Raw genomic sequence first — 15468 nt, 5'->3', positions numbered from 1 at the left:
GATAATAGGCAGAGGCTGCAGGGACACCTTGCTGGGTCCCCATGATCCCTTACGCTTCTGACACAACTCACAGCTTCAGCAATATTCCCGCACTGACCTGAACATGCGAGGCCAGAAGTTCTGCGCCAGCCTGTCACAAGTCTTGCTTATGCCCAGATGCCCTGAAAATGGACTGTCATGGGCCAACTTCAACAATTCCTCACTATATGCCTCAGGCACCACCAGCTGCCTGTGAGTCACTGCCTAGGAGCCCTGCGAGTCACTGCCTAGGTGGCGGGGGGGAAGGGGCTCCCTGTATAACAGCCTCTCTTGTATGAGAAACTTGCCTCTCTCTTCACTAGCGGGGTCCTGATTCCATGTGTCATCCCTGGTTCTCTCCAGGGATGCATCACTCTGCTGTGCCTTAATGAACTCCTGCTGTGTGCCCCTCGGCTCCAGTGCTATGTCCGACTCTTCGGACAACCGCTCTCCATCTCCCGCCGGGGACACACTCTGGGCCCGTTCGCCTTCCCCCCTGCTGCTACTCGCTGGGGTGTCTGCCTCACCCCCATATTCCTTCCATGATCTGGTCACCACATTAACCTGGCTAGGCACGGCCACTATGTTGTTCCCCACCAAGACATCAGTGGGAATCAAGTCCCGGACAGCCACCAAGACCTGCCCCCTAAAGCCTCCCCACTCAAGATGGACTTTAGCCATGGGCAGGCGCACTGAGTACTCAGACAATGCCATTATTGTCACACATTCCCTGGACAACATGTCTTCCGGTTTCACCAGGTGACCCTTAACTATCATGATATCGGAGCCAGTGTCTTGCCAGCCCCTACATTCGACCCCATTGACTTTTGCCTCCCTCATAAACTTTTTGCTGCCCTTCCACACCTCAGTCTGACATACCGGGTGAGCTCACTGCCTTCCCTCATCCCACCACAGGTAAATGGGTTAACGTTAGCCACTGCAGTGCTCGCATCTGAACTCAGGGTGGCATCAGAGGCCTCGCTGTGGTCTGTGTGACCTGCTTGTGTGCACACTGAGACAGAGTTGGTGCTTATGGAGCGACCAGGAGCTGCTGGCCTCGGGCTGCTCTTTAGGTCTGGACAGTCATGCCTCATATGGCTGGGTCTGCCACAGTGGTAGCATTTGCCCTGCTCATCCTTGGGGTGAACACTCCTGCCCTCAGGGCGTCTCTGGGCTCCCTTGTTAGATTCAGGGCTGAATCTGCTCCTGAATGCCTCCCTCCGTCTGTATTGTGGGGAAAGGTGCTGAGTCTTCCCCAGGGGTCTGTGCCCGTCCCGCACCCTTTTTTGGGTATTGAGCGCTGCCAACTCCATAGCCTGTAGGACCGACTCGGGCTCCCGATCACACACAGCTGCCCTGACCTGGTCAGGCACAATATTCAGAAACTGCTCCAAGATGATCAAATCCAGTAATTTCTCATAACTCCCATTTGCTTTTGCCCCCATGACCCACTTTTTATCAAAGCCCATCACCTTGTGAGCAAATTCCACATATGTACAATCAATCACTGGACATTTTAAAGCTTCTAAATTTCACTCAGTGAGATTCAGGGGTAACCGTGAACCATTTCAGTGCATAGTCTTTAAACTGTCCATAGTCTAAAGCTTTCTCCTCCCCCAGGTCATTAAACACCTCCCTGGCCTTGCCAGTCAGTCTTGTCATCAGGACAGGCATGTGCTAGTCATCTGGGATCCGGTTCACATGGCAAATACGTTCAAAGGTGGCCAAAAACTCCTCAATATCCTCATTATCATTGTAGATGAGACAGATCCTTTCCCAACTTTTGTTGGCAGGTGGGGGTGGGCTCTCTGGATGCGGTATCTTTTGTTGCTCTTCCTGTATTCAGAGTTGGAGTCGCTTGGAACTCTCTTCTGCTGATGTCTCATTCTCCTTTTGACGTATCTCGGCCAGGGCCCTCTCATGTTCCAGCTCCATTTTCTTCAATGCCTGCTGCTTTCTAATTTCTTCTGCAACAGCATCTGTGGCATCGGGTGGGAGCTGCTCTCTTGTCCGCTGATCCTTCTGCAGTAGCAAAGATGTCAGCTGCTGCTTAGTAGCTTTCTTCCTAAAGTCAATGCCTCTCTCTGAGCACAAATCCTTCAGAGCCTCTCTGTTCAGACTTTCATACTGTTGCTGACTCATTGCAGCTGCTCTTTAACTAACCAAACTTTCAACACCAAAAATCAAATTTAGCCGCTATGGTGGTCTGGTGCTGAAAGGAGCATAAATGGAAGAGACCACACACACCTAGCAGATCCTTAAATCCTTTCTGTGGCACAAAACTCTGAGATGATGGAATATTCTGCTTGGGTGGGAAAAAACAGTTCTGGCTGGTGAGAGTCAGCACAGCTCAAAGCCCTCTACTGCTGACAGGCATTTTGACCAAAATGGAGTCCTTAGGTCAAAAGTTCACTGCCTCCATTTTAATGGTTTTACATGAACTCCTTTAGTCCCAAAATATCCCCTCCTTGATCGATGGTATTGTGGACTACTGGACACATTAACCATCACACTACACATTTAATTACCTAACAATTATACAAATTAGTAATCAAGCCTTTACAGCAAAGTATTCAAGGCCAAAATTTTAAAAGAAACATACCTTTCATTGGACCTCTTAAACTTACACAGATATAAAGTTAAACCAATTACATAAACAACCAATACAAATTGTATAATCAAAATCACAATGGGATGGAGTAATATGAATCATATGGCATGTCATTCCACTAGGAGTAACGGTAGTTCGAATTAGGATCTTTAATTCGAACTACCTACTCTGTGCCACATGTAGCCACGGGCATGGAGTTCGGACTAAGGGGGATTTAAAAATGGTGGCGCCCTGGAACATGCAAATGAAGCCCAGGATATTGAAATCCCGGGCTTCATTTGCAACTCTGCTTTCAGATACCCTCTGACAGGTATCTGAAAACTTCTTGTTTAAATGTCTAAGTGCTTTCATTTCCAGGGGAAATAAATATTGTATAGAATATATGCCAAGCAGTCCAATAGTTTTTGAAGTAAAATGTATATGGATTATCTAGGAAGATGCACTGTGAATAAATTTGTCATGATTTACTCAAAAAGTCAAACACATAGCAGGTCGTTCATGCAAAGTTCACATTTCTTCATTTTACCAAATTTTATACAATTTATTTGTTCTGAGAGATTATTCAAAACTTGCTGCTCATGCAAATTGAAACATTCTGCATGGATAGTAGCACAAGTACGTCACAATATGTTCAGAGGAGTCAAAGGCCTGAATGGTCCTTTATCCATAATTACTGCTTTTGCATGGATATGATTGCAGATGGGTTATCAGACAGAATGCCCTCTTGCTAATGACATACAACACAGCAGTTATATATAGCTGCTTTAAAATTAGCCATTCATTAAATTGTGGAATTGTTTTTGAAGACATAATATAGTAAGTAACTATTCTTTATTTAAAAAAAGGTTTGGTAATAAAAGCCTCATTTCTAGTATAATTACAGAATTTGCCAAGATGACATGGGGGCTAAAGAAGCTCCGAGATAAATGCCTTAAGATAATTCCACATTTTCTGGGGATTTTTAGATAATCTCCTAAATAACTTGCAATATAATTTAGTAAGGGCACAAACACTCAAATAAATTTTAGGCAGAACTCATCTGAAGAGAGGAAATTAAAAAGGGGGGAGCAGCGAGTCATAGCTACTATGAACTTCCTTGCTTTGCAAACCCATTATTGTCTGTAAAGCCAAACATTGTTTCCAGGCCATGGTCAGGGTTTAGTGGGCTTCAGACAAAAGTCAGATCCTCGTTCAATTTTTTCGTCAGTCTCTGCCATTTGCCATCTTCTCCTTACTTATTTTTAACAAAATTGTTTAATAAAAATTGCCAAATTGAGGTTTTTAATGCTTGTAATATTTCTGTAACCATCATAATAAATTTTAATCATTTTCTTTTATGTTCAAATATATCTTCCAGAAGATCCAAGGCAAAGTAACCAAAGTAGGGATAACAATGAGGGCAAATGAGTTACTGAGGCTATGCCTAGACTGCAGGATTCTTTTGGAAGAACTTTTTTTGGAAGAGATCTTCTGAAAAAACTTCTTCTGAAAGAGAGCATCCACACACAAAAGTGCATCAAAAAAGCAATCTGCTTTTCTGAAAGATAGCGTCCTCACTGAATGGATGCTAGCTCACATTTCAGCTGTGATTACTATGGATGGAATGGCACAGGACACCTGTGCTTTTTTCTCTTTCTTCTTCTTTCAAAAGAGCTCCCTCTTCCCCATCCACCCATGCCTTTTTGTGAAAGTGCTCTTTCACAAAAAGGCTTCTTCCTCATAGAAAGAGGGTTACCAACGCCAGAAAAACCCCTCTGTTCTTTCGATTTACTTTCAGAAGAACGTGATTGCAGTGTAGACGCAACTCAGGTTTTGTTGGAAAAATGGCAGTTTTTCTGACAAAACTCTGTAATGTAGACATACCCTGAGTTGGGATGAGGTGGCAGACCAGACCAGTAGGAAGCTGTAAAAGTGTGCCATCCATTTTAACTTACAATCTAGAAATTAATACACAGGATCAGTGTATATTCCACTCCCCGCATTTTCACTCTGCTAGCAGTCAACCTTGTCATCACTTAGGATATGTCTACACTACCCTCCTAGTTCGAACTAGGAGGGTAGTGTAGACATACCCTCACTTAGCCACTCAACCTTTTCCACAGAAACCATTGTTTATCAGCTTCAAAAATACACCTACAATCACCCACTCACTTTCCCAGTTCTGCCCCTTTCCAATCCCCCCCATGCAGATAATTTCCCTGCATACATACTACCATTATCACCTCTTATCTCACTCTTCAGATTCCTATCTCTATAACACCAATGATATCACCTCTCCTTTTATCTTAGGACTGGGGAGAAGAAACCAGGGGTAGGAAGGTCTGGGATTGTTTATCAAACATTCTGAGAAAACTGATGTAAAGGCTGTCCTTTCTTCTATCCTTGCCATGGAGGAGAAAGCCAACCGGTTCGACCAGGCAGTGAGCATGCAATACATGATTCCAGTGTCTTTGTGTGTGTGCCTATCTCTCTTACTAGGTCCAGGCTCAGACTAGGGATGTAAAATCCCCTTTAATTAATTAACCAGTTAAATGTTAAGTTTAATCAGTTAACTGATTAAACAGAGGTTGCTATGGGCGCTCCAAGCTGCTTCTGGCTCCATGCTAGGTTGCCAGCTCCCAGCTCACACAGATTGGGAGTCAGCAGCCTCAAGCGAGGCCAAAAGTGGCAACCACCACCCTTTCCAGCTGCCACGTCCAGCCATGTGCAAGGCCGCTGACTCCTGCCCCACATGGGTTGGAGCTGGCAGCTCCGCGTGGCTGAAGCTGCCCTCCGCCAGCGGCAGGCCACAGTTTGAGAACTGCTCCTGCATAACGGTTAACTGTTACCCAGTAAGGGTGATATTTACCAGGTAATTGGTTACCTGTTCACACACCTAGCTTACACCCTATTAGTCTGTTGCAAACCAAGGAAAATGTAGGGAAAATGGAAGGTACAGGCAGATCAGGATTCAGCTTAATTCACTGTGATTCAGCTTGTGTGCTACTATACTGGTCAGGCACTAGCCACAGCCCGTTTGGGCCACATTTCCAACCTGTCAGAAAGTAATATGCAAATGAGTCTCCTGTTATGTTTAATTTGGAATACAAGCAAGATCGTAGACTAAATGTCTTACACTTCAAAGTGGTGTGTGTTATCAGGAACTAAAGAGCTTTGATAGATTATGAAATGCTGAGTAATCCAAAGATTGAGACAGTGATTGGGATAAACAACATTTCCAATGGGAAAACCCTAGACTTGTATAAGGGCTAGGTTTTTTCTGAAAGGTCCATCACAAAACAAAATAAAAAGCACCAAAGAGGACACTTAAAAATTATTAAAGTTTACAAAAGTAGTTGTGAACACTAGAGGGAGCTGTAATCACACAGAATAATGTGTCTACCTTTTATCCCAGGATAGTGATAATATTTTTCTTGATAACAGACTCACAGGATATCAAAGATTTCTGGCAAAAATTATTTATATAATGAGGCATGTTATTCTGACAGGAGTAGTGATAACCATTTTGTTAAATTTTCTTTCTTTCATGCTTTCTAAAATATATTCAGTCTATAATAATTGCCTTTAAACAAAATCATTTGAAACTTGAGAACAAGCACACTGAATGGACAAGTTACTTTCATGTGTATATGCAAAATAACAGGAATGGCACCATATACCATAGTTGAGGTTTTTAGAAAAAATCATTCCAACCCTATTTTCAGTCTTCCATATCTATCTGAAACTTTAATCTTTCAGGTTGAAATTTTCGAAGTTCATCCAAGGACAAATTTCAGTGGACTGTTTGAAGAAAAATAATACTGCTGAGTGCAAGAGGAATATAAAATTATTGTAACTGTCTTTTGAACAGTTCTCGCCATTTTGTTTCCTTTTAAAAAAGAAACATACGTTCTAATAATTACAGTCAAGATGGAAGACATCACCACTATGCCAACAGATATGGTATATCTTTATTGTAAATTATTATATTTTATTTTTGAAAACTATATAGACTATAGCTTTATTCCTTAAGTTGGACGCAGGTAGATAAATAGATCTTTGTCTGCATTGACTTTACTGGCCTATGACCTCAGTGGGGTCCATGAATTTGATTGCAGAACTATAACCTACATTTCATATAGTTCAGTCTAAATGACCTATATGAGGGGTGTTCAAAGATGTGCTCCTCTGGGAATTTTTTTTTTTTTTGTACCTGACATTTGGTGCAATCTGCTCCATTCCTAAGACAAATTAATAGCTCTTCAGACTTTTTTGATGTTTGCCAGAGATACCTTTTATCCTGGAGCTCAAGAGGTGAGCCCCAATGAAGGCAGTGGAGATACCCCAAACTTCCTTTCTGCTTGATGGTGGAATTTTAATGAGAAGCGCCCCATGTAATACCTCACGAGTACTGTGTTGTTTTGGAAGTGAACAGGTGCTGAAATTATATAACCTTGAAGTCTTAAAGTGAGGGGGTCAGTGTTGTTAGACAATTTGCAACCACTGATGGGAGGAAATCCAACAAACTCAGTATATCTGTTAGAGCTTGACAGCAGAACAAGGGATGAAGCATAATCAAACATGAATATAGTATATTTTTGGTATCATAGGCTGTCATGTAATAGCAACCTTTATGTTCATGAATTTTTTATTCATTCTTTTATAGGTCTTCCAAAGAGAGAACCAATTGGATACCAGACTAACAAAAAATAGTAACCAAACTCCAATGACCTGTTTAACCCTGAATGTGAAGGATGAAAAGCAGCAGCCTTCTTGTATGGGACAGTGCTTCAGGTATGGAAACACTTTCTTCTGTTGCTTTCTTTCCTTTTGAGTTAATAGATCACTAACAAAAATTATCAAGACACTGAGTAATCATGTTGTAAGATCACACAAAAGACTCTCTAGATAAGACTTTGTAACAGCAATTTTAGAAACATATGTTATTAGAACCACAATACCTTATTTTTCTCATAAATAGCATAAATCTAAATGAGCTGAAAATATAGTAAATTAAGTCATGCTATTTTAAATGGGAATGAGATGTAATTGTTTAACAATATCTCACTTGTCTTTTTAAAATATTTGTCAGTTTTAATGGAAATAAACAATATTCTCATTTCTTTATTCCACTAACACAAAATATTACATTAGGATCATATTACATTAGAATCCATGCAGTATAGGATCTGGAACTGAAACAGGTACTGTACCTATCTTTATTGTTGTTAATAAAGAAACTTTAACTTGCTTTAGAAAACTGGGATTGACAGATTTTATCTGAATCTTTTTTTTTTTCATATTTTTATAGAACAACTAAAAATGAGTAATCCAAACTCTCTCTGATTACAATGGAAGGATGATCAGGATGACTTTGTTAGTGTCTTGAAGTTTGCATGGCAGATTAAGTTCCTGAAAATTTTAGTGATTCAGTAACAAAATATTAAAAAGTGCTTTGTGAGAAAGTACAAATTAGGCTAGTTTGCTGTCCTTTAAAGTAAGATTAATCTTAATTTACCTTTTTGGGTTTTGCCTTTGCTGTGATGCAACACATTTTTAAATTGTGTTGTAGTTCAGTAACTTTATATTGTTGCCTAATTTTATCTGGTTGTGAGAGGTTTGGTAATGTTTTTGGGACAGATGTTTCTTCCATTGACTCAAACATTAGCAGGATAGGTTCCAATGCTAATGTCATGTTAAACATGTTATAATCATGTCATTCTTATCATAATGCAGCTGGTCAATTAATATTTAAGGCCTGAATATTTAAAGGCCATTTCTAAATGGTCATTTATTTATTATGTTCTGTTATTTAATAGGTAGTTTTGCACTATGACATTTATTTTAGCTGGATATACGAACTTCAGTAATTCACAGTATCCTTCTACTTTGCATTTATTTATTTGAATAAGAATTCACAAAAAAGAAATCCTCAATGTAAATAAGGTTTCCTTAAGGAAATAGATTTTGCCAAAGTTACATAGGAAGTTCACTTTTTTATGTAATTTTGTGTAATCTTTTGACCAGCAGTTTTGTTTAGTTTTGTTTTTAATAGCATGCTTGCTCCTGTTTTGCAACTGAATACAGATAAGGAAGTTTAATTTGTTACAAAGCTGTATCTGAACCAAAATGTGTCTGTAAATAATATATGAATAAAGGCAGGATAATGTTTCCAGCTCAGCAGTGAGAAGAGAGAAATGGCAGAGTAGTAGTTTTGAAATGCTAGTTAATCTTTCAGTTCTCAGAAATGTCTGTCTCCAAAACAAGCCTGCAACTCACTGTAGATTTTTCCTTTGGTTATATTCGGTTATGATCAGAGCTTTGTTGTGGTTGTTCAGTTGTCAAAAAAGTAGATGTTTCCCTCAACCCCAAATCCAAGTGTAGGTGCTAACAGAATACAGTATAAAGAAATTCTGCAGGGATCAAAAATGCTCCTCCTCATATGCTGCAAAGTGGTAGCCGAGCCACTCTGTGGATGGTAGTTCTGCTGCTAATTCCACCTGCAGGAGGCATGAGGTAATGGCTGATTGATATGCATAGGAGTAGATCCACTGACGAATCTACATTTAACCTTCATTCTTGCCATGCAGTAAGGAGGCCAATGGCAAATTTGTCACAGACTTCTTAGGAATTTTGCTGGAATGATTGCACTGTAGGACACAACCATGACCTCTGAACATGAGACCCAACTTCACTTCAACTTTTCCCACACATAAGATTATTATGGAAGGTCAGTTCTATAATAGTACATTGGGCTCAATCCTTGGCCTCTAATCTAGTCACTTTGTGCTGCTCAGAAAGGAAAAAATGATCAGAAATCTGCTCTAAAAGGGTGACTGTGGTGAGATAAAGCTGACATCCTACTGAAATAAGCCAATGGTCTTAGTGAGAGGCAGAAGTGAAAGTAAGGCGGTGTGCCCCTAAACGCTGCTCTAGTAAGAGCTGGCTGGGGTCCATTGAAGAAGGAGGTGGGGCTCCAAGTCAGGCTCCTGTGGAGGCCAACTGCAGGCTGCTGCACTAAGCAGTAGCTAGGTAAAAGGGTCTGACTCAGAGTGCACCAGTCCCAAACCACCCTAGGGCATCTTTTAGAGAAGGCAGGGGGGTGAAGCCTCCCCTCTCTCCGCATTCCTACTGCCACGACTTATTGCCTGCTGTTCCCTTTCAGTCACTGTAAAGGAGCAAGAGGACAGCACACAGTGTCCCTGAATTCCTCTCCCTCCTGTCAGGGAGGGGGCAGAAGAGTGAGTGACCCATGCTGTGAGCTTTCCTCTTGCTCCCTGACAGTAATGGAAGGGAAGTGCAAACAACAAGCAGCGTCAGTAGGAATTGGGGGTGGTTCAGCCTTCTTGCCCTTCCTAAAGGGCCCCTTTGTCCCTCCTCTGTACTCCACCACACACCCCAACCTTCTGCCCAAAGGCCCTCCCAATCCCTTGTCTTGATTCCTGCATCCCCCCCTCACTCCAAAGCTCTCCCCTAGTCCCTCCTCACACCCTCAATCCTGACTCCTGTACTACCCCCAGCATCCTGCCCTGAGCTCTTCCTCACATCCCCAGCCCTGACTCTTGCATTCCCCATATCCCCACTCCCTGCCCTGAGCCCGCTGCACTCCACCCCACACTTAAATTTCTTACAGGTACTGTCATATTGCACCTCCCTAATCCTCTGCCCTGAGCCATCTGTTAGAAATTTAATTCATTTTTACCCTTGGTGAGAGGTTGAATTTTGTTTGTAGTACTTGAAGTGAAGGAGAAAACCAAAATTATCAATTATGCTGACATGGCCTTTTATTATTTTCAGGCCTGATTCTGCATTCATTGAAGTTTAATGGGAAATTTGCTATTAATTTCACTGAGAGCAGGATCTAACCTTTTATTTGGGACCTTTGGCTCCTAATCCAAGCACTTTTTTTCTTTTGAAAATCATTGTAAAATAATGTATTTGGGGCAAGAAAGGGTCTGTGGCTTCTTTGGAAGGGTTTATGCTTTTACAGATTTACTTACTTATAAAATAGTTTAGAAAGTAACTTTACAAATGAAAACTTATTAAAATTAACAGTAAGAAATATGATCCCTACATATGCAATCCCAGTTGTTCTTTTTTCCTCCTCGGTAGACTTGGTAATGCACAGATAAGATGGCTGAACAAAGGCAACGGACTTTATCCACATCAGGAGAAGCATTATATGGAATTCTGGCTCTGGAGAAGGGGGCAACACATGAAGAAATTAAGAAATCTTACAGGTATTTAAGAAAAGTCTAGAACACAGGCAACATTTTTTATGTCATAGCAACATAGATTTTATTGTACTGAGATATTCTATGTACTGTCTAATCAACAGCTTCTACAGAGATCAGCTGTTTGAGGAAGCATAAATCAGGAGTAACTTCATTGAAGTCCATTATTACATGTTTGAATTTAACAATGATTTGAGATCATCAAATAACAGGCTCAAATGTAATTATTTCATCAAAGATAATACAGTACTTATAAAATACAGAAAGAATAGATATATTACTAACTATGTTGTAAGGTAAACAGCTTTTCTCTGTCTCTCTCTTCTCTGGTGGGATGCTAGCAACGTAGTCTGTAATTCCCAAATTAACTTCCAAACCCTCTATGCTTTTATAGGGTGTGAGGCAAAATCCATTTTAGAGGGGAAATACTTTCCCATAATTAATTTTACCATTATTCTGTTTTCCTAATTAATAATGTAATCTCATTTATGGTTCACCGTTTTAGCTGACTGATGAGCAAAATGAAATCTCTAATCTGGTCATAAGTACTAACTGCTCTGGCAATTGGTTATTCTTAAAAAGGTAAACATTTCCTTCAAAGAGGTAATTATTTCATCCATTATAGATCCAATCTGTAGTAAGAATTATTCCTAATCAATCACCCAGTTTTGTTTATAGCACTTTTGTACAGACATTTTCCATTAGTTTGAGTGGTCTCTTCCCTGAATACTAGGTCTACATTAAAATCAGGTAAACAACTGGGTTAAAAGATTACACACATTGCATTATGTCTACACAGCAACATTATTTCAAAATAACTAGAATTATTTCATAATGACTTAATCCACATCTACACAGCAACATTATTTTGAAATAATGTCAAAATACTGTCAATCTGGGGGACTTCTTACTCCGACTCCTGTAACTCTCATTTTACAAGGAGTAAGAGAAGTCAGAGGAAGAGTGCTCTATTTCAAAATAAGTGCCGTGTAGATCCCAATTTCGAAATAAGCTATTTTGAAATAAGCTATGCAATTGTTGTAACTCAATTTTCATAGCTTATTTTGAGTTAAGTCCTGCTATGTAGATGCACCCTTACTGAATAGTCCTGTGGCACCTTAGAGTGCATCTACACAGTGGGGCTTAACTCGAAATAAGTTACGCAAATTGAGCTACGTCAATTGTGTAACTTATTTCGAAATAGCTTATTTTGAAATTGGGATCATCTACACAGCACTTAGTTTGAAATGGAGCACTCTTCCTTCGACTTCCCTTACTCATACAATGAAGGTTACAAAAGTCGGAGTAAGAAGACCTCCAGCTTGACAGTATTTCGACATTATTTCAAAATAATGTTTCTGTGTAGATGTACCCGTAGAGACTAACAAAAACCGATTTCATCAGGTGATGAGCTGAAGTAGAAATAACAGAAACCAAGTTATTTATAACAAGAAAAAAAGTTACCTGTCAAATGTAGGACCAGTGCTAATGAGGCTAATTAAGTGGGCTGTCACCCATTAGATTTAATTGAAAGACACTGAACTTTTTAGTTTAAATAGATGTAGGACTGTAAACATGTCAATATACAATATAAAAAGTATTCTGGTTAGCACATAAAAGAATTACAAAAGTTTATCATATAAAAATAATCAAAAGTTAATATTAAGTATAACCATAGAGTTACATAGTGTAAATTAGAGTATAAAAGAGAGAATAAAATCAGACTCTCTGACATCAATAACTTTCTGTATGGCCTAAATGTTCAAAAATAGTCTTTTATTGAACCAGCTTCTGTGGGTGAGAGACAAGCATTTGAGCTATACAGAGGTCTTCCTGAAGTCTGGGAAAGGTACTTAGAATCATAGCTAAATACAAGATCAAACAGAAAGTATATGTACTAATTACTTATTCTTAAACTAACAGACCATTCAAGGTGAAGTGGCCTGTTAATCCTGCTACAAGTACAGGACAAAAACTGGGGTTAGTAGGTTAAAGGTTCTTGTAATAAGTCATAAATAAGACTGTGGTCTTAATAAATGCAGTGGATTCAGCTGGGAACCCATACTGGCAAGGTGCTTCCTGGACTCGTCTGCCAAGAGGGGATTGCCACCTCCAGAGCTTGTGCCAGGTCTGTTGAGGCTGTCCCCTGAAAAACTTTTGGTGAAATGGTACTGCTCCCAACCACTCCAGAGGCATACAGAGCCAAATGAGACCTGTTTAGTCTCCTGGTAGTGGCATCACCAGCAGAAGGTCTGTAGCTGGTATTGATGCTCACAGCTCATATTTCAACACATCAGGATTCTGCACTACTGCAGTTTCCAGGTACTGCCATCCTTGGATCTGGGTTATCTTTCCCGAGTCCCAAGTGAATTTGCCTCTCCATTGTCAAAAGTATCTGGCTCTTCTTCAGACTTGGAGGTGAGGCCACTTGTATCCCATTCAGAACACAGAGCACCCTACCTCTCATCAAAGGCTTTGGCAGCACAGGCCTTCTTCTAAGGGTCAGTGGGTTTCTGGCCCATACCAGTGGCATTCTGGATATGGATTCTCCCTCCTGCCAGCTATGACCTCCCTTCCACCATCCTGCTTGCTGTCATGGGGTATGTTTACACTAGCCCCCTAGTTCGAACTAGGGTGGTTAGTGTAGGCATTCGAACTTGCAAATGAAGGCCGGGATTTAAATATCTTGGACTTCATTTGCATGTTCCCGGGCGGGCACCATTTTTAAATCCCCTTAGTTCGAACACGCGGCAGTCAGAAATTAATCCAAACTAAGTTCTTAGTTTGGATTAACTGTTACTCCTCCTGCAATGAGGTGTAACAGTTAATCCAAACTAAGGACTTAGTTCGGATTAACTTCTGACTGCCGTGTGTAGCCGCGGGTAGTCAGTTCAAACTAAGGGGATTTAAAAATGGCGCCCTCCCGGGAACATGCAAATGAAGTCCAAGATATTTAAATCCCAGCCTTCATTTGCAAGTTCGAATGCCTACATTAACCACCCTAGTTCAAACTAGGGGGCTAGTGTAGACATACCCATGGAGAGCACACTGGTATCAAGTGCATCATTCTCTGATACCGAGATCAAACAGTCGGAAGTCACTTGGGCAACTTTCCCAACACAAGTTGTACACCAGCTATCACTTCAGCTGCCTGTTGTGTCCTTGTCCTTGTCACCAGATGAAGCTATTGACCTGTCAAGTGACTCACCACTGTTAGAGGACCATAGGCTCCTGATGTTTTTTTGAGAAGGGTGGCCTCTGTACTTAACATTCAGGCAGAAGAGATGTATGAAAGCTCTCACAAGTAGCTGGACATTCTGGTATCAGCAACCCCTGGCCAGGTTATTCAAATTAATCAAGCCATCATAGAGTCAGTCAAGGATCTTGCCCCCTCCTTGTCCCTGAGAGTAAAATGATCTGAGAGGAGGTACTTTGTCTTCTGAACAATTTTAATCTTATCCTCAAACCTCCCACCCCATCCCAAGTTCTCTTATAGTGGCAGCTGCCACTGAATGGGAAACATGTGGGCAAAAAGCATCAACACTGAAGGCAAAGACTCAAAGAATCTGGATCTGTTTGGTTGTAGACTTTATTCCTCAAGGAGTGTTTACCTCAGAATTGCAAACCAACAGACATTCCTGAATCACTATGATTTCACTCATTGGGAAAACCTGATAAAATTTAAGGAAAGTTACCAGACTGTAGACAGGAGTTTGCAGTAATTGCTGAAGAACATATGGTCATAAGCTGGTCACCAGGGTTGTTCTCCAAAATGGTATAGGTAGTGCAGACAGGGCTGCTTGAATCATGGCATCAGCTATTCCTATGAGAAGGTATTCATGGTTGGACTGGACTACCATTAAAAGTCCAACAAACTCTCCAGGACCTCCCTTTTGAAGGTCCCTTGCTTCTTTTTGGTAAAAAAACGGATGGCAGGCTTAGCCTTAGGAATTCCAGGGTGACACTGACAATTCTTGGAATGTATACCTTGGGCACAAAAAGAAAGTGGTTTCATCCACAGCAGCTATACAGTCACCAAGTCAATGCTCCCTGATGTCAAGATTGGACAAGAAAAAAGGACAAAGATTATGACAGGCACCTTCCATTGCCCTTTTCTTCAGTATCTGTGGGCTCATTCTGTCCAGTTATCTCATACATACAGACATTGAACGGGATTGGTCAAAGGCAATGTGCTAATTCCTGTAATTCCATCAGTTCCCCAGTTTGATTTCCAATCACTTGTCCCACTTCCTAGGTGTTTGGGTCTACATAGTATCAGGGAAAAGGTCTTAAGCATGGTGGAATTGGAATATGACATCTAGTTCCTTGTCAGGGGCCACACTCACAAGATTGCCCTTCAGTGGGAGATCTATCCTCTTCTTCGGGAAGAAGTTCTGTGATATCTCAGGGGAAAGGTTTCTATTTCTGCTATTTCCTCGTTTCTGAGGCAGAACAGCTATGTAGTTCAGCATGCAGACTGTATCTCAAAGCTGCAGGTATGGCTAGCATAAGCGTGTGCCCCGAGTCATTGCCATATGAAGGAAGAATGTATTAATTCTAACAGACAATTTGAGAACCAAGTTTTACAATGAGGGGCAGGGTCAACTTAGCTGAGCCAGGAGGCAA

General features: G+C 40.9%; 1 protein-coding gene and 1 long non-coding RNA gene across 2 annotated transcripts in view; one reads left to right on the top strand and one right to left on the bottom strand.

Moving 5' to 3' along the window:
* The first annotated feature begins 7273 nt into the window (after nt 1–7273).
* The window catches only part of DNAJC5B (DnaJ heat shock protein family (Hsp40) member C5 beta), a 51891-nt gene continuing 43696 nt past the window's right edge, over nt 7274–15468 (top strand). Inside the window, exons 1-2 of the mRNA XM_025186891.3 lie at nt 7274–7402; nt 10721–10848. Coding sequence (XP_025042676.1) covers nt 10742–10848 — 107 coding nt within the window. The 5' untranslated portion in view covers nt 7274–7402; nt 10721–10741. The remainder of the gene's footprint in view (nt 7403–10720; nt 10849–15468) is intronic.
* The window catches only part of LOC112546484 (uncharacterized), a 54068-nt gene continuing 45966 nt past the window's right edge, over nt 7367–15468 (bottom strand). Inside the window, exon 4 of the long non-coding RNA XR_003090185.3 lies at nt 7367–10804. This is a non-coding gene — a long non-coding RNA (uncharacterized LOC112546484). The remainder of the gene's footprint in view (nt 10805–15468) is intronic.

The sequence above is a fragment of the Pelodiscus sinensis genome, chromosome 2 (genome assembly GCF_052426305.1).
Source record: "Pelodiscus sinensis isolate ZL-2025 chromosome 2, ASM5242630v1, whole genome shotgun sequence".
NCBI classification, from domain to species: Eukaryota; Metazoa; Chordata; order Testudines; family Trionychidae; genus Pelodiscus; species Pelodiscus sinensis.
Note: the sequence above shows the minus strand (reverse complement) of the source record. Positions and strands in the feature narration are given on the sequence as shown.